The following is an 18,945-nucleotide window of genomic DNA, read 5'->3' on the forward strand; positions in this document are numbered from 1 at the left end:
CTGATTGAGAGAAGTCAAAGCAGATATGATTTACTGGCATAGAATCTTGCTATCTGGGTTACTAACTTTATTAATTACAGTAATCCTGATACTACAGCATGAGATCCAGCAGTGTTTGTGACAAACATTCAAGAGTTTTAAAAAGGCTGAGCACAAAGAGCTTTGATCTGCTGTATCATTCAGACATCAACAATCAGCATATGAAACTCAGTGCTGACAATCAACAAAAAGATTCAGGCCGCAATGCATGTTGGGTTCCAGCATAGTACAAAGCTCATCCATGGCTCTCAGCATGCATTGTGGCATGAATAAATTACACAGCTAAATTGTCTTAGTATTTCCTTTATTTACTTTTATTTTTGCTGTAGTTTTTATTGTGAGTTTGTAATAGCTTTTTTTTATGATGCTCAGAGTTGATGTGTACACTCATTTGTCCTCAGCAAAACGATACAAGGTCTTATTGACATAGACGCTTAAGGACTGAGTTATGCACATTATTTTATATACAACTTTGTGAATGGTTTACACAGTTTTAGCGGTTAGGCTATTGTCTTGTGATCATATTACAGACAAATTAAGTGCATTATGTCCTTATTATCTGTTTAGTGTTAGATTTAGGATCTATTTGCTGATGTTTAAATGAACTTTAACTGAAGATACAGAATAGATGGGTTACTCTTTAACTTGCTGTTTACAAACTAACGCTTTGTGATGGCACCTCCAGGTTCTTCACACAGAACAGAGCTGATTTACATTAGAGGTGATTTACATTCCACCAGGATAAGGAAATCATAAACCAGGAAACATTGCCTTTGCTCACGTCTATCATGGCGTCCAGGTTACAAAACGCAGGAGAGAACATAAGCAACAGAGGTGTTTATGCATTCATACATATACTGTATCATAAATTTCTCACTCATTCACTTCAGTGACAATTATGCTGAGATCAAGTTCTTTTAATGCCAAACACAAAATTCCCATTGTCCAGTAATGTGGTTTAATCAATGTACTTGAAAGTAACTGGATTACAAATGCTAAGTTGCGTTTGCACTGATGTGTTAAAATGAATAGATGTGCATATTAAATAGAACTGCAATGAAAATAATATTGATTACAATGATAAAAATAAAAAGCTAAACTTGATTAAAATATAAAAACACAAAAACATGTAAGATGCAGTGTATACATAAGAACATAACAGAATGATTGATATTTCAGGATCATCCTGCATGGTGAAATCAAAGTGTCATATAGAGCTAAGCTCATAAAAAAGGAAAAATTTCATCCATCCATTTTCTAAACCACTTGTCCTATGTAGGGTCACGGAGCCTATGGACAGTCAGGATCAGATTCATTCGGAATCACAACTGCTTTTACTCGCCATTCGCTTGTTTCACTGGGCTCTGAAGGATTTTGTCTGTTTTTTTCACGACTGTTGCTACAAGTGCCGAGGAAGGTCAGGAACACCGGTATGAATACAATGCCATGGACGGCCCCAAACAGAATGACTAAGAACATGATTTTGAAGAAGGTCCTGAAGATGTAGCTTTTAGCAGCCGCAAGCACCACCACTCCTGCGATAGTGGACACGGCCCCTTGAATGATGGGATAGCCCAGTTTAGTGATGGCATCTGTGGCTTTCTCATTCACTGAGGATTTTTCACTTGACACAAAAGCATAAGATATGTGTGCAGAGAAGTCGACAGAAAACCCGATACAGATAACAAGATTAATCATAGAAACGGAGTCTAAACTAACATCCCATAATGCCATGAACCCGGCCACTCCCACAATGACAGATGCGATGGCAAATGTCACCCAGAGAGAGCAGAGAGGGTTTGGGATCAACAGGAGTGAAATGACTAACATTGCACATGTAGCAACTACTATATTTTGGATTGTATTACTGATGATGACGGCATATTGGTCGAAATAGATGAACGCAGGGTGGTACACAATCAGATCAACAGGTGTCTGCAACTTCCCACATTTTTCTGCAGTTTCTCTAAACGCATCCAGCATATTCTTCTCATCGATCGCTGTGCGGATGTTCACAGTCTGAATGAACATACGTGATGCATGAATTTGATTGTTAGTGAAATTAACATCTTGACTAAAACCAGACTGATTAAGAAATGCAGTTAAATAGCTTTTGAATTGTGTTTCATTGTTTAAACTGAAACCAAAGTTCTGTCCAAACTTCATGTATTCACTCAGCCAAGAAACAGGTGAAATGCCTGAATCTGCCACTGTCAGATTTTGAAAATTTTCCAAACACAAGTCAAGACTTTCACGAGCAGTTGGGCTCCAGTACTGAAAGTCTTCATCCTTTATAACTAACATGACATTGGGACCAAAGGCAGAGAAGAATTCATCTTCTTTGTCATAGTAACTACCAACATATGAGCCGTCTGCTGCTAAATGTTTCAGATCTAGACCTTCCTGCATTTGGAAGCATCCATAGATACTGACTGCCAAATACCCGACATAGATCAGACACACAAGCGTCTTAACCCACACTCTTGTCAGAAAAGGGCCGTAATAGTTTTTAAAGAATGAATCCACTGGCATTTCAAATTCCTTCAGTGTGTTTTTATCATATGCCCCACCAACACAACAACCTCCATCATCACCAGTGGCTTCTGGGACTTTCATGCAGGTCAGCCAGTGTCTGTTGCCTTTCTCTCTCCGTCCGTTTAGTGCAAGACACGCGCCGAAGAAGGTGATGTTGAAGATGTAGCAGAACAGAAGAGCTGTGCTGGTGTACATGCAGAAAGACTGAACTGAGCGGAAGGGCGTCATGAGACCGATGTAGAAAGCCAGAACGTCTGTCAGCGTGGTGATAGTGATGGACACGCCGGCCTCTTTATACGTTTCTGCTAAACGAAACTCAACAGCTTTATTAACTTCAGTCTTCTGCCAGCAGGAGATCATAATGAACATGTCATCAACACCAACACCTGGAGGAAAGCAGACACTGTGAGCCTGTGAACATCAGCTGTGAGACACCTACTAGCTGATGAAATAAATGAACTTACCGAGGATCAGAAAGGGGGCTGTGGCCACGGTCATGGCAAACGGCATCCCACAAAACAGCAGCAGTCCAAAGCTGGCCAACACGGCCATACCAGCGGAGACGACGCCAAACGTGGCCACCCACACCTTCGTCCTGACACAGTCTAACCTGTGGCAATCGAGATAAATTATATAGCAAATGATAGAAACATGTGCTTACTTGATTCTTTTTTAACTATTTGTGATACCTCAAACAAGACATAATTGAAATGGTTATGGCCAGGAAATACGTAACAGAGAAGAGGGGGATCACAGAGTCTGAATTGGTCTCAAACTCATTCTGTCTTGATATTGATGTAAAGTAAGACACATGGACCTGTAGAAATGAAAAAAAAAAAAAAGAATATCAAGACACTGTTCTGTTTAATACTGTATGCATAAATGTGTTTCATTGTGTGGAATCTCTAATTATAAGAACTAATTATTACAAATTACTACAGGACATGACAAGGCAGAAAAAATTAAACAAATATATGTGTATTCAGTTCATTATCTCGGTATATTTGAATTGCTGTCCAAATGACTATTGGTGCTTGACCTATTGGAGATGCTTGGATAAATGTCATATTGAGGTACTTTTACACACACACAATGGTCATTAGATAGGTCAATAGATATAACTCAAAATATTTTTTTACTTACCGTTTTTTGTTCTGTATAGTTTGAGAGGAGTTTTAGAAAGCCATCAAGCCAGTCAGAGCTTCCATTTGTCTTCTTCTCATCTAGGAAATAAAAAAGCCTGACCGCTTTTGCACTGTTCATCTCTGAACTATCTGGCTTTAGCTCTACACCGCCGATGGTTGTTCCCAAAAACGTGTAATTATTTATCGGATATTTAATGCTTGAAGAAACAATTTCAGTAGCATTGTAATTTATAATGTCCAAAATTGCATTTGATATACAGTTTCCCTTTGTTTTGGCACAGAGGTTTTCAAAATTGTTTCCTGTTTTTATACTTTTCACTTGTCTGTCTAGCTCTATGATATTGTTAAAAGCTGCTTCATTTAATATATTTTCTCCTTGTAAGCCGGTGATGATCAAAGAGGCATAAGTGCCTTCAGAAGCAAGCCGTAATTGAGAAAACTCTTCAGATTGTGGGAAATTTTCCACCACAATCGCCCTCTCCAACTTGGCAGGTCCATTGACGGGTGTAAACTGGTCTTCAATATCATTTGCCTCCCTCTCCTGAAGAAAGATGAAACCAGATCCGAGGGAAGCAGCTACACATATAGCTAATAAAAGAAACACATATGGATGTCTACCAACAGCACAACCGAATTTTTCAAAGGCCAGAGACAGAGGTCTTTCAATGCAGTCTGTTTTACACTTCGCCATCCTCCAGATACACTTATCTAGTCTTGTTTTGTCCTTCTTCAAAGCGCCAGCAACACTTTATTGACTCAGTGTTGTCATAACATACTTATAGGCTGAGCTGAACACTAACAACTCATTTGTTACTCATTAACAAAATATGGTTACATATTAACAAACTTTCTTGTTAGCTCCTGTCCTCTTCTATATCACTTCCAGAAATAACCTGCATTATTAATGCTTAATATTTGATTTTAAGGGGCATTTTTATTTTAATGACATAAGCTTCACGAGGATGAGCATTCTTTGTTTATATTAGTTCAAAGTTTTATTGTAAACGGTTGTAATTACCTTGACAAACTCTACATCATTAAAAAAGATTTAAAACTCAAGCTTCAGTATTTGATCTCTATTTTATTCTGAAAATCTCCTAATTTGGGTCAGGAGTTATGAAAATGAAAAAAGGAGTCGATAACTTTAATATGAATTATGATGGTCAGCTGCTCCCATTCAGAAAAAAAAAATCCTGTACGGTCGTCATGAAAGCGTTTGACAAAACAACATCCCTCAGGGCTTTTAATTCAAAAGTGTGCAGATTTGGAGAAATATTGATAGATTCTCATATGTTTGCATCAAATTTCTATAGAGAGGAGTAATATTTATTCAGTCTTTACCCAAAATGCATTGTTTTGACTGTGCAGTACCACTGAACACTCTCGTGTACTGAGATTCATTCATACTGAAACCTGGAGGACGCTGCATGTTTAGTCCACAAACGAGACTTGTGTTGAACAGCCATATTATGTGACATTCCAGGAAATCCTTTACATAAACAAGGCTTTCAGAGATCGCTCGTTTTGGAGACAATAAACACACAACTGCAACGATATATGATTTATCTGTGTTCTTCATGCCATGTCAGGTATTTTCATAATAACAAATTATATTTATAAATCAATGCTAATTGACATAGCCTTTATCATTGTGCAGAATACTATAAAAGAATGTATTTTCTCTGATTTTTTTGATACAAAGCCACATCAGATCACAGAAGGATTTTTAAAACACTCAACTTGCATTATAAAGTTTGGAGGAAAAACATGGTTTTAATCTCATAAATTGTCATGTTTTGGTGGTGTGGTAAGCTAACATATTAGCTATCCCTAAAATGCACCTCCCACCCTAACTGAGAAAATATGTAATTTTTTTTTTTTTAAAACATTTTGAATAGTAAATCTCACTGAAATGTCTCTTTTTTCAAGTATTTTTTTTTCAAGCATTTGATACAGTTTCAAAGAAGGTGAAGTGAGAAGTTTGATAAAAGAAATGAGGGATTAAATCTGTGTGAATAGAACATTGTTAGTAATTATTATAGAGACAAAAGAAAAGAATAATTAGAGCCATAACCAGGCCGGATAGGTGTGAATGTGTGCAGGGAAGACTGAAACCGAATGGGGCAGTTTGCACCACAAAACAATAGAGACAATACACTGGAGGCTTAGAAGAAGACAATAAACATCATTTAGCATTTTAGAGTCTTCTCAAAATAAAATTACATGACATGATCTTTAAAAATGTTTCATAAAATTCAGAGTTTTAAACTTATCTTTACATTTGAAATATAACAGGCATGTGGCTTTAGCTCTAGATTAAAACAATGCCAACTTCAATTTTATTTTCATAAAGATATTTCATAAAAATAAATTTCTAATAACTTTACAAAACTTTAAAGCTATTTATAACTTAGCTATATTTTATATATATATATATATATATATATATATATAAATATATATATATATATATATATATAAAATAAAAATATTTAAAATATAAAAAAAATATTTTTTTCATTATGACAATGATTCATTCTGACTTTACAATAAACTGCCAAGTGTCTGCTTTCAAAATGGAACATACTTGGACCATGCTTTTAGTGCAAAGGCTTAATGAACTGTAGCTGTTTTAGTTTTTTTTTTTTTAAAGCGGGGGTGACAGGCTAACAGGTTAAACATAATTCATAAGCATGGACTTTTGCAGTTGTTACTTTTTTGTACTTCTCTTGAGACTATTTTAATATACCAGGTGATTTGATTTAGATGTTACTACATGTTTAGTTTAATTGACAAAGTGGTTTTTAGTCAAATCGAATTGTGTTAAGATGGTCACTGAAACCTCTGTAACCAGCAAACTAGCAGCCTGAACAGAATATTTTCAGCATTTTTTTTTTTTTTTAATAGTTTGTAAACACATTATTCTGTTTTAATTACTGCCCCCTTTTGTATTAATGTAAAAAAGGAAAATAAAAAACAGTTAAGCAACTCCCAGTATGTCCCATTTAATGATTTATACAATCTTTAAATGTAAAACATTATCATAAACTTTGTGAGACATATCTTATTATGTAATTATTATGTATTATATTAATTGCTTTAGGTAAGGCAGAACTAATTTGACAGCTGCAGGTGTTTGTTGAAGCTCTTTATGTACTGAGTCACATGTCAGTTGTGTTAGCTTTTTATGTTGACAGAGCATGTTTTTAAAGGTTTCAGGTACATCAACTCGGTCTGACACACAGAGTCAATATGAAGAAAACTTCTCTCAAATTAGTGAAAATTATTCTCAATGATATAAATGATCAAGCAAAAACAGACCATTTTAAAAAAGGTAATAGCAAGATGCCTCTCTAAATTCTGGAGCTTGAGTGTTGTAATTTCTAATATGATTGTATTTATGAAGAGTTTGTTTAAAGTGTAATTTTAGCCGATTTTCAACCCGCTTGGAATTGTTACAATATTGGTAGCATAAGTGAAATGAACAATGTTTACTCTTTCTCTGTTACCTGGGGAGGAACTCTAGAAAGCAAGGTTAACTTACCATCACATATACCCTGAACTCTTGGTTGATTAACCCAAACCTGCCAAAATCATGGTGTAACACAGTTTGTATGATGTGGGAAGAAGGAGGTGGGAACCGGCGAACATTCAAACAATAATCTTTAATAAAATAAACAAAGAACAAAACGAAAGTAATGCCGGCAGACCCTCGCAGACGTCTGCCGGCCACACAAACATAATAAAACAAAATAAAGTCCAGGCCTGGTCCTCTCTTGTCCTTCACTGTCATTGCTCCTCCTTTTATGCTTCCGGAGCTCCTCCGTGAGAGACTCAAGGCCGCTCGTTAACTCTCGCATCACCGGCCTCGCGCCGTTCCCTCATGGCTCTCGCCCGCCCTGCTCGTCACACATGGTCTGTAGTAAGTTAAGTTATTCTGGAATATGAAACTCAGAGTTAACTGTGAACTAGTCTCGCGTAGCCAGACTGACGGCAGAAGGTCTGGATTCTATCGCAGCTTTCATTGGCCAAGGACCGCCCAAGAGGACATTTTACTGACATGTAATGCAACCAATCACAGATCGTTTAGGTTTAGGGGCGTGAAAATATAAAGTTGATGTCCCTACAATAACAGACCGGCGTGTATCTAATAAATTATTCATTCAAGAACGTTATGCAAGTTTACTGTAACAATGGAGCCGCGAACTTCACATACTTTTGAAAATCTAGCATTAAGTTGATACTGGTAAGCACTCATTGTCACAGTTGTAAACATGACGGCGTTCTTCTTTTACGAGGATGTTTGGCGTCACGGCATTTGTTTCCAGGCGGACCGTTAAAGAACGCGACACACAAATCTCCCGGATATCCTGTAAAACTGAACCAACCTCCGTAAATCTTTGTTCTCAATGTCTATTTACTATCCGACTTCGACAGTTGAAGATCACAAAAATTAACATTAAAGAGGTGTTTGAATTTGCAAGTATGATTTCAGACACTGTAAGTTGCTCTGGCCCCCTCCTTGTTTGCTGGAGTGATGAGATATTTAGCAGACTATCATCACTCAATTTTTGGAGCAGACCTGACCTGTTGAAAAGAGATGGTATTCATCCCTCCTGGGATGGTGCCACAATTCTCTCTAGTAATATGGCACATAGTCTTAGAGCTGAAACATGACAAACTGGGGCCAAGGTCAAGAAGCAGACAGACTGGCTAAACCAACTGTCTGCTAGCTGTCTCATGCCACAGAAGTCAGATAAATCCCAACACAAAGAGACTCTTTCACCTAGATATCATTACATAGACTGTGTCTGTTCCCCGAATTAGTAAATAAATAAAACTCCCAAACCCATTTAAGGGTAAAATTTTAATTGATGTTCAACAAATAAAAAACAGATATAATACAGATGAACAAATGATAAAGCTCAGGCTGCTGAATATTAGATCCCTTTCTTCAAAATCACTTATTGTAAATTACATGATTACAGATCATATTCTAGATGTGCTGTGTTCAACAGAAACCTGGCTAAAACCAGATGATTACATTACTTTAAATGAATCTACCCCCCAAGATTACAGTTATAAACATGAGTCTCGTCTGAAAGGCAAAGGGGAAGGTGTTGCTGTAATTTATAGCAATATCTTCAGTATTACTCAGAGGTGTATTTTCAAATATAATTCTTTTGAAGTGACAGTGCTTTATGTAATGTTATCTAGTGAAAGTGATAAATCCCAATTGACATCTGTGCTGGCTACTGTATACAGGCCACCACGGCACCATATAGACTTTAACAAAGACTTTGCTGATTTTCTAATGGAGTTAGTACTGGCTGCAGATAAAATCTCAATTGTTGATGATTTTAATACCCATGTAAATAATTAAAAAGACGCATTGGGATTGGCATTTACAGACATTTTAAACTCTATTGGAGTGAGACAGCACGTGTCAGGACCCACTCATTGTCATAATCATACTTATCTAATATCTAATATTGTCTCATGGAATCGATTTTGATGGCATTGAAATTCTGCAGTAGAGTGATGACATCTCAGATCATTATAGTCTTGTGTAAACTACATTTAGCCAAGGCTGCAAAACCAACTACCTGTTACAAATATCTATCACTTCTATCACTATAACTTCTACCACTAAAGATTGCTTTCTAAACAATCTTTCTGATCAGTTTCATCTACTCAGCATACCTGATTAAACCTATAAACCTGATTATAAAAATGTAAGTCTGAATATATAAATATAAATCTGACTATATATGTAACAGAGTCCACTGGAGGCTAGTTGCAGAACCCATGTGCAGCTTTATTTACAATGTCCAAACATGATCAAACATAAACTTGGCTTGGCATGGCTTGGCTAAACAATAAACAAGTACATAATTTTACCCACAGTGGTAGAGGAACAATACTAGACAAAGAACAAGGCAAACATGAGGGCTTAAATACACAAGGACTAATCACTAGACAAGAGACACCTGTGCACACTCAACCAATGAACCAATGAAAGCATAACACATGAGACTAGGGAAGCACATGACATGATCACATGAGGACAAGGAAATCACATGACATGGGAGCACATGGCAAACCAGGAACATAATAATAGGCTTGTTCGACTTGATTCAGCGCTGCACAGACCGACTGGCGGCTGACTTGTAGTGCATGCCAGTAAGAAATTTTGTCCAACTGGAGACAGCGTCGACGACATGTGACTGTGACGTATGGTATTACAGTACCACGAGAGCGATTCAAGAGCAGCTGACTGAGTCAGCCAGCGCAGTTTCTCAAAAGCAGCTGCACGAGCTCTGATGTCGACACAGCTGTTTCACGATTGGCCGGATTCAGCGCATGACAGCGATCACGTGTGTTTCGTGTTTATTCTGAAAACTTTAGTTCCACTAATGCTCAAAAATCTTTTTTTTTTTAAAAGTTAAAGCTATTTTCATGTAGTCGCAATGTTGTATTGTGTCATGTTTATCAAAATAAAACTAATAAAAAACATAGACCCCACCACATTGGTATTTAAGTTAAATATGCTTATGTTGAACTTTATTCTTGTAAAAACAGATGGTGTAAGCAGTACATAAAGTATTGAATGAAAATGTCTCTGAAACATCTGTGTATTAGTCAAATATTGCATTTATTTTACTTCAGCTGTGATAAAGTATGTAAACGCAGCACGAACGTCACTCTGGGAAGCGAAAAGTGTCCCACTTCACGTCTCCGTTTTCAGCTCCTCCCTGCCTGCACGCGGATACTCTTGCTGATCACACACACAAAATGGCCGTGGCCATAATTGTCAGAGCTGATTTTGGCATGACAGCCATGACGTGGAGAGGCTCTGGCGTGGCAGCCATCTTGGCTGAGGGATCAGGTGTGGCAGCCATCTTGACTGAGGGCTCGGGCGTGGCAGCCATCTTACCTGAGGGCTCAGACGTGGCAGGCATGACTTGAAGAGACTCAGACTTGGCAGGCCTGACGTGAACAGTCCCTGGCTGGGCAGGCAAGACGTAAACAGTCTCTGGCTGGTCAGGCATAACATAGACAGGCACTGACCTGGCTGGCATGACGTGAACAGTCTCTGGCTGGGCAGGCACCGTGGAATTGCTGGGTTCCTCCTCTTATCAACAGGGCATGATTAATACATTGCACCAGAGACCAGTGGATTTTCTCCCCAGATGGCCTAGAGCAAGTGGGTTCATTTAAGCGCACACGAAAAAGGTCCTTAAGGGCAACGTCATTAAAATCCACATGATTAGTCCAATAAACTCATTTACATTGGCTACAACTAGATGCAACCGATCAGCGAGAATAGCCACGTGCAGGCGGGGAGGAGCTGAAAATGGAGACGTGAAGTCGGACACTTTTTGCTTCCCGTAGTGACGCTTACGTGGTGTTTACATACTTTATCACAGCTGACGTGAAATAAATGCAATATTTGACAAATACCCAGATGTTTTAGAGACATTTTCATTCAATACTTTATGTACTGCTTACAGCGTTTGTTTTTACAAGAATAAAGTTCAACATAAGCCTATACTATTTAAATACCAATGCAGTGGGGTCTATGTTTTTTATCAGTTTTATTTTGATAAACATGACACAATACAACATCGTGACTACATGAAAAGCTTTAACTGATAAATACAGATTTTTCAGCATTAGTGGAACTGAAGGTGTGAAAATAAACACGAAACACACGTGATCGTTGTTATGCCAATCGAGGAACAGCTGTGGTTGACTCAGCTGGCTGCTCTTGAATCACTCTCGTGGTACTTTGATGCCATTCGTCACAGTCACGTGGTGTTGGTACTATCTTAAGTCAGACAAAATTACTTACCGGCATGCACTGCTTCAAGTCAGCCGCCGATTGGTCTGTGCAGTGCTGACTGAAGTCGAATAAGCCTGAAAAAAAAACATAACACATGAGATTAGGAAAGCACATGACAAACCAGGAACATAACAGGCTTGTTTGACTTCATGTCACAGGGACTTGTGGAAATTTATTGTAGTATAAAATGTGATTTTTATCTCTCAGCCTTTACTAGCTGAGGCGATGGAGCAGAGAAGGCAGCCCCCTCAGGCGCGCACACACACACACACACACACTGAAGCAGTGAATCTACTGTCAGAAACATGTTTCACACTGTATCGGAGCTCCATTCCTTTCTCCATTAACACATCATCTATGATGTCCACAGCCATCCTCCAGCTCATTGAGAAGATAAGGTAAGATTATTATTATCATGAAGAATATCACTATCATCAAGCTTTTATATCAGCAGACTCTTGTATGCTAAAGCAGCTCAGAAACAGTGTGTCTGTCTGTAGTTCAGAGTTTCAGCTTGTCCTGTGATATGTTTCACTTTCAAAAGATTCTCTTGTGTTTCTGATTCATTTTCAGATCGTTCACCTGGAGGAAGACCCCCCTCAGAGAGAATATAGGGGGGCTACTATGTCAAAATGATTGATGATGACAGGTCAAGAGGTCAAATAAATCAAATTTATCGTCCGGTGTATGAATACTCCTATGGGGTTGGATTTGCAGAATGATTGATATTAAACTGTCACGTTGTATTTAAATAGTTGTTATTTGAACTCTCTCTAACCCAACTGATCTGTTGTCCACATGTGTGAAAAATCGATAATTTATAAATCAGGAAGATCACAATATGACAAACAATAATCATTATTATTAGTGCAGAGGTAGACAGTCACTCACACACACACACATACACAGAGAGACACAGCCAGCCATCCCATGCACAGTCTCAGATTTCACACCTCTGGTTGTAAGAAGAGAAACAGAGAGAGAGAGAGAGAGAGAGAGAGTAAAATCAATGATCTATAAAATGGTTTTAAAAATAAAACTATGTGATCACAGTCGAAATAAAACAGTGCAAAAGATTTTCCCTAAATGAATGTATAAAACTCTCTTACATTTTACTCATGGATGAAGGAGACAAAATGAGTTCCACTGAGTCAAGGAAATTGTTTAAAATAATAAAAAACATGCTTAAAGTTTAAAAAAGTCTCAAAACATGGTTCTCTTAGCTCTTCTCACAACTTGCTGAAACTGGTTCAGAGAAGAGGGATGAGGAAAATTTTTCCAACACGTGTGTATTTTAATAGTTACAAATATTTCAACCATGAACTTTTATATCTTAAATCATTATTGAGATCCAATCAATGTTTGATTATCTATGACGCAAGTGATTATGCTTAAATGTAACTCAAAGTATGCGTTTATTCAACGGTCTGATCTTTAATCTACATATAGCTTAGCTCTACATTTTAATGATACAAACATCTAGCTTACATAAATGAGAACGGGTATTATATATTTAATTCTCTATTAAAATAAACTAGTTTAAACAGTTTAATCAACCGTCAATGCGTTTGATCAGATATCACAAACATAAAGAAAATCTCAGAGAGTGAACATTCGTGGTTATTTACCTTAGAATATCCGATTTCCACGGCATACCTTTCTGCACTGTTTTTAAAAAATAAATTATCCACGCAAAAACAAGATTGTCACTGCTTTACTCCGGTCGTAAATAAAAACCGGGGTTTTGTCAATATACTGTTTTCAGTAGAAAAAAAAAAACGTTCTCACGCGCGCAAAAGGATAAAATTACCCCCTGGGGAGAAATTTCACAAATGAAACTGTGTTTTTTTGACAAGCGTATATGATCAGCGGAGCAGAAGTTGTTCTCTGTCACACAAGAGCGGAACTCGGAGGACATCTAGCGGTCACTGATTGAAATTGTATCATGTGAAAAAATGAAAATTAATGAACAAAAAAAAAAAAGATTAAAACGGATAACAAATGTGTAATAAAAACAAATATATTAATAAAACAAGTATTTTTAAACATTGTGAGTGAAAAGATATTTTACAGTTAAACAATCAATTTCACAATTATGACTGAATTATATAATGTGATATTTCTTCTCTTTAAACGGTTGAAATTAAGAAATAATATATGAATAAGAAAATATTTTTATTTAAAAAGATTATATTCATCTATTTTAAATCGTATACTCTATTGAATAATCAAAAATAATATTTATAATCTAAAAATAATGTAAATAAATGTTCATACTTTTATATTTTATTCCCTTCTCGGTTCAAAACATATTTTTATCACATGGAATGTTTTTTTCCCTTAAAACATGTGATTATTTCAATGAAATTTCTAATAAATATAAGTAGAAATTCGAGAATCACCAGAGGGCGGGGTGAAAAAGTCCAGGAGATAAAAACACCATGAGAGGGTCGTTTCATCACAAAGTTTTTTTCGACTCTTCGAAACTTCATCTCATCTTAAGCTGATTTTTCCTGTCTCGCCATGGCCCAGAAACAAAGTTAAACTCTATCTTTTAAAAATACTTGTCTAGATAAAATGTTTTGCTATCTATTTTGAATGTCTTGTTGTAAACAATGTTTTATAGATTAAGTATAAGATTGTTATATTAACTAATTGAGCATATTATTATTTTTTAGAAAGTATTTTTCACCTAACAAGCTTTCCGTTTTAGTCACAAACGCTTTGGAATTGATTGCGTTTCAAGAATTAGATCGAATCAGTAAGTCTTCTCAGTCAATGTTTTTTCAAAAATTGAATGACTATTTTTCGTATTAAATATTTATGATTTTTGTATGTCTGTGTTTTTTCATAAAATAGGCGCTGAACAACTCAGAATCCAGAATTCGGATGCTGTCTCCGATCCTGTTCAAGGTGATTTTTACCTTTAAAAAAAAAAAAAAAATCTCGGTTTATCTGGGGCGCGAACCCACAATTTCTGGAATCGAAAACAAGCATGCTAACAACAGCGCTATCGATCATGTTTGAAAAGACGTCTATATCTTTTCATTTGAGTTTTTCTCAGATTACTGATTACTACATGTGTCTTGCGTGTTTTCACAGATATACTGTTAATGTGACAGGAAAACGTGGAATAAACTAACGAAAAAAAAAACTTTAGACATCCAACAGTTTTTGACTCAGCCGGGTTTTGTCGATTTAACCCAATCATCCGAATTGACTGGAGAAGAATCTTCAATTGAACTGTTTGCAACGCCAGAGACCACCACCAGTGATCGCTATGATGATTCTGAACTTCCGTCAGGACAACGTGTGATTCCGGTCGATGGTAGTAGACAGAGAATTAACAGAGAGTCGGTTGAAGGTATGTCTTATTTTTATTCACTATCTGGATATTTTTGATAGATTTAGTTAAATGATTTGTCTTAATTTAACAAATTATTTTAGTTTCTAAATTTAAATGTTATTTTAGTTTCGTTATTTCGTTATTTTAGTTATTTAGTTTAAATGTTTTTCATAATGTGATATTTTTATCTTAATTTATTTTTATCAGAATTTAATTTTTAAAATTGTTATTTCTTATTAGTATATTTTACCTTAGTTATTTTAGATTATAATTAAAATGTTTTCAGTTTTAAATTATCTCAATTTCACTTCAGTATGCTTATATTATTCTTTATATATTTTACAGACACCAACTTAAACGATGTAACCAGATGGACATCTACACAGCTGAACGCTTGGGAGCAATCGTCTTGGAGCAGTGATTGTGAAGTGCCCACGAGAGGTCGTCAGACACCGTTTGCTTTTCAGGAAGAAGCGATAGATTCGGTGAATAATGGTCAAGGTTGCATTGAAAACTTATTTGTGGATATGATAAATCGTCTTAGTAGACAACGTGAAGAAATTCTCACCAAATTGCATCAACAGCATAATGAGATTTGCAACAGACTAGCCATTTACGACACTTACTTCGATGAGATTCGCGATCGTCTGAATAGACAAGATGACAGAATTCGCGAGCTGATAGACAGCTGTGCCCGCTCTTCCCGCGGAATGTTTGAAAATTTTGCAATCATTCACGATGCGTTACGTGAACACTTATGCGAGCGTCGTTTGATTGTGGATCACCTCGGTGCTATACATCACCAATTATTTCGTAGATAGATGACATCCTGTTTAGCTTTGCTACATCTCTTACATAGCATGTTTTCATTATATTTTTAAAAAATGTATCCATGATTTTCACACTATGATTTAAAAACATGTATTACTGTTTAATCTTTTTCTCACTGATTTTTAAAACATTTATCCAATAACTTGTATCTTTTCAGTCTGTTTTTAAAAATTGTATCTTTTCAAAATTGTATTCAACATATTTTAATCTTGTCTTTTCACAGTTTTAAAACATCTATCCACAAATAACTTGTATCTTTTTACATCATATTAAAAACATGTATTCATGAGTAATCTTTTCAATTTGTTTTTAAAATTGTATCTTTTCAAAAATTGTATTCAACATATTTCAAATCTTGTCTTTTCACAGTTTTAAAACATTTATCCACAAATAACTTGTATCTTTTTACACCATATTAAAAACATGTATCCATGAGTAATCTTTTCAATTTGTTTTTAAAATTGTGTCTTTTCAAAAATTTTATTCAACATATTTCAATCTTGTATTGTTTTCACACTATGTTTTACTATATCATTATCTTTTTAAATGTAGTGTATGTTTTGAACAAAGTTATTATGTGATTTGTTCTAGACTCTGTACAACACAACCTGTTTTAATAATTGTCACAAACATGCTACTATGTGATTTGCTTCTGTACGACACAACCTGTTTTCACACTATATCATTTTTAAGTGTACTGTATGTTTTGAACAAAGTTATTATGTGAATTGTTCTAGACTCTGTACAACACAACCTGATTTAATAATTGTCACAAACATGCTACTATGTGATTTGCTTCTGTACGACACAACCTGTTTTCACACTATATCATTTTTAAGTGTACTGTATGTTTTGAACAAAGTTATTATGTGATTTGTTTCTGTATCTGTACTACACAACCTGTTTTAATGTTTCATTTCATGTCATTTTCACTGTTTTACATTGTATGTTAATGATTTAGTCTCTGTTTTACACTGATTTGTATGCTGATGTTTTAGCCTCTGTTTTACATTGATTTGTTTTTAATGTTTTTTCTCAGGTTGTACCTATTCCATTTTGTTTTATGCTGTGTTATATATTAATTTGTAATTGTTCACCTCTGTAAAGGTTAGGAAAAAAATGGAAGTAGAAGAAAAATGTTCAGACGGTGGCTATGGGTGTCAAACTCTCACATACCTGTTACTGAGCGCGATCGAAAATAATGAAGCGGGCATACAAAATATTTCTCTTTCCGATAGATTACAACATCTAAAAAATATGTATCCAAATTCCGCAGATTTGACAAATATGTTTACGTCGCATCAAATTTCTAATTTGGATCAGTTGGAAATAACAGTAGATCAAAGCCTAAATCATAATCTGTGCAATCGTTTACAGGAAGTAATAAACAGTCACAACGCGCAGGTAATACAATACGGTAGTGGTTTACGTAATACATCCGATCAGACTTCCAATGTTGCACTTACCTCTTCAGAAAATGATGATTTCACACAACCATCGACTAGTCACGCAGTGACTAACACGGTAGTGTTATCAACTTGCCCTTGAAAGGTCCAAATTTAAAATCGGATGTTACAGGTGTTTTAACACCCAGTAATAATTATGACGTTAACATCTTCATCGATCAAATCAGTAGGATTTTACAAAGTGATGATCAGCTTATGTCGGACGACCAGATTGAAATTCAAGCTAACATAGCCATGAATAGACAAGGCGGCGGCACTCGCCGTAAACTTGTAGATTTGTCTCTCAATGAGGTGATTAAAAGAAAAAAGATGAGTTTATTTTGTCCGATGAATGTTTCGAACAAATTATGCTACTCTATCTGTCTTGCACGTTTTTTGAATCCTCAGTTACCGGAGAGCGAATTGGAATCGTGTGCACTGAGCATCCACAACAACGCTGGTTTCTCAATCAATGACCCGATTGCTCTTCATCACATAGGTACGTTTGAAAAACTGTTAGACATCAAAATTGTTGTTTTTTACAGAACAAGCAGTGGTGGGTTAGAAACATACAAAAACCATGATGAACCTCACCCTAGAACCGTCTTCCTATATTTACACGACGAACACTTTTACATGATTCTTAATCTGACTGCTTTCATCGGTAGTGATTATGTATGCGAATTTTGTTACAAAGGGTACAATCACCCTAGAAATCATCATTGCAAGTATGTCTGCAATGTGTGTTTCAATGCGAATTGTTACAAATACCCAAAAAGAACCGTACACTGCACCGACTGTCTGAGGTATTGTAATTCTACCTACTGTTATGACATGCACAAGAAAGCTCCGCCGGGTGAAGAAAAGCCCCCCTGCGACAAAATAAAATATTGCAACTTGTGCAATAGGCGATATGAGGTTACAGGTACCACCGCAAAACATAAATGTCCTGACATTCGATGTGCTCATTGTAGAGAAGATCTGTCGGGTCAAGGGAAACATCGTTGTTTTATTCAACCTGTATCGCACAAGGAACCTAGCACAAAATATATTTTCTATGATTTTGAAACTCGTTATGATGGTGCAAAGCACACTGCGAATTTCATTTGCGCGATCACTTTTAAAGGGACACGATTTGTGGCCGAAGGTTCCGACTGTATAGCTCGACTAATCAGTCGTTTCAGACAACCCCGATACAAAGGGTACACCTTCATAGCTCATTGCGCTTCCAGATTTGACTCATTTCTGATTTTGGAGTATTTTTGCAAAGCAGGGCTCGATATAGATATCATAATGCAAAGATGTAAATTGATCTTCATGTACGACGATGCTTTTGACCAGCGATACATCGATAGCTACAGTTTCATACTGATGGCCCTTGCTAAGATGCCTGCGGCGCTCAATTTGACCACGACTGAAAAAGGTTATTTCCCCCACCTTTTCAATAGGGTCGAAAATGAGAATTATGTCGGAAATTATCCAGACAAAACATACTACGGGTATGAAAACCTCTCCGATAAAGATCAGGTTAAGTTCGATGCGTGGTACACCACGGTCTCGGATAAACTTTTCAACTTCAAGAAGGAGTTGTACGAGTACGGTGTCAACGATGTGGTCTTGTTACGCGAAGCCTGTATGAAATACAGAGAGTCATTTATAAAGTGCACTAAACTTGATCCGTTCACGTATGTCACGTTACCGAGCTGTTGTATGGGGATTTTTAAAACGCAATATCTCAAAAGAGATACATTGGCTCTG

The 18,945-nt window shown here is 36.3% G+C and overlaps 1 protein-coding gene across 5 annotated transcripts in view; it reads right to left on the reverse strand.

Annotated features, from left to right (window-relative positions):
* Positions 1–980: 980 nt before the first annotated feature.
* The window catches only part of si:ch211-250m6.7 (patched domain-containing protein 3), a 91,690-nt gene continuing 73,725 nt past the window's right edge, over positions 981–18,945 (reverse strand). For 2 of the 5 annotated variants that reach the window (XM_051887116.1, XM_051887118.1), the window contains one exon: positions 981–2,960. In XM_051887116.1, coding sequence (XP_051743076.1) covers positions 1,330–2,960 — 1,631 coding nt within the window. In that variant the 3' untranslated portion in view covers positions 981–1,329. Of the gene's footprint in view, positions 2,961–3,038; positions 3,392–3,717; positions 4,473–18,945 lie in introns of those variants that run through there. The other 3 variants (XM_051887117.1, XM_051887119.1, XM_051887120.1) reach the window with 3 other exon arrangements.

Source organism: Ctenopharyngodon idella, chromosome 3 (assembly GCF_019924925.1).
Source record: "Ctenopharyngodon idella isolate HZGC_01 chromosome 3, HZGC01, whole genome shotgun sequence".
Classification (NCBI taxonomy): Eukaryota; Metazoa; Chordata; class Actinopteri; order Cypriniformes; family Xenocyprididae; genus Ctenopharyngodon; species Ctenopharyngodon idella.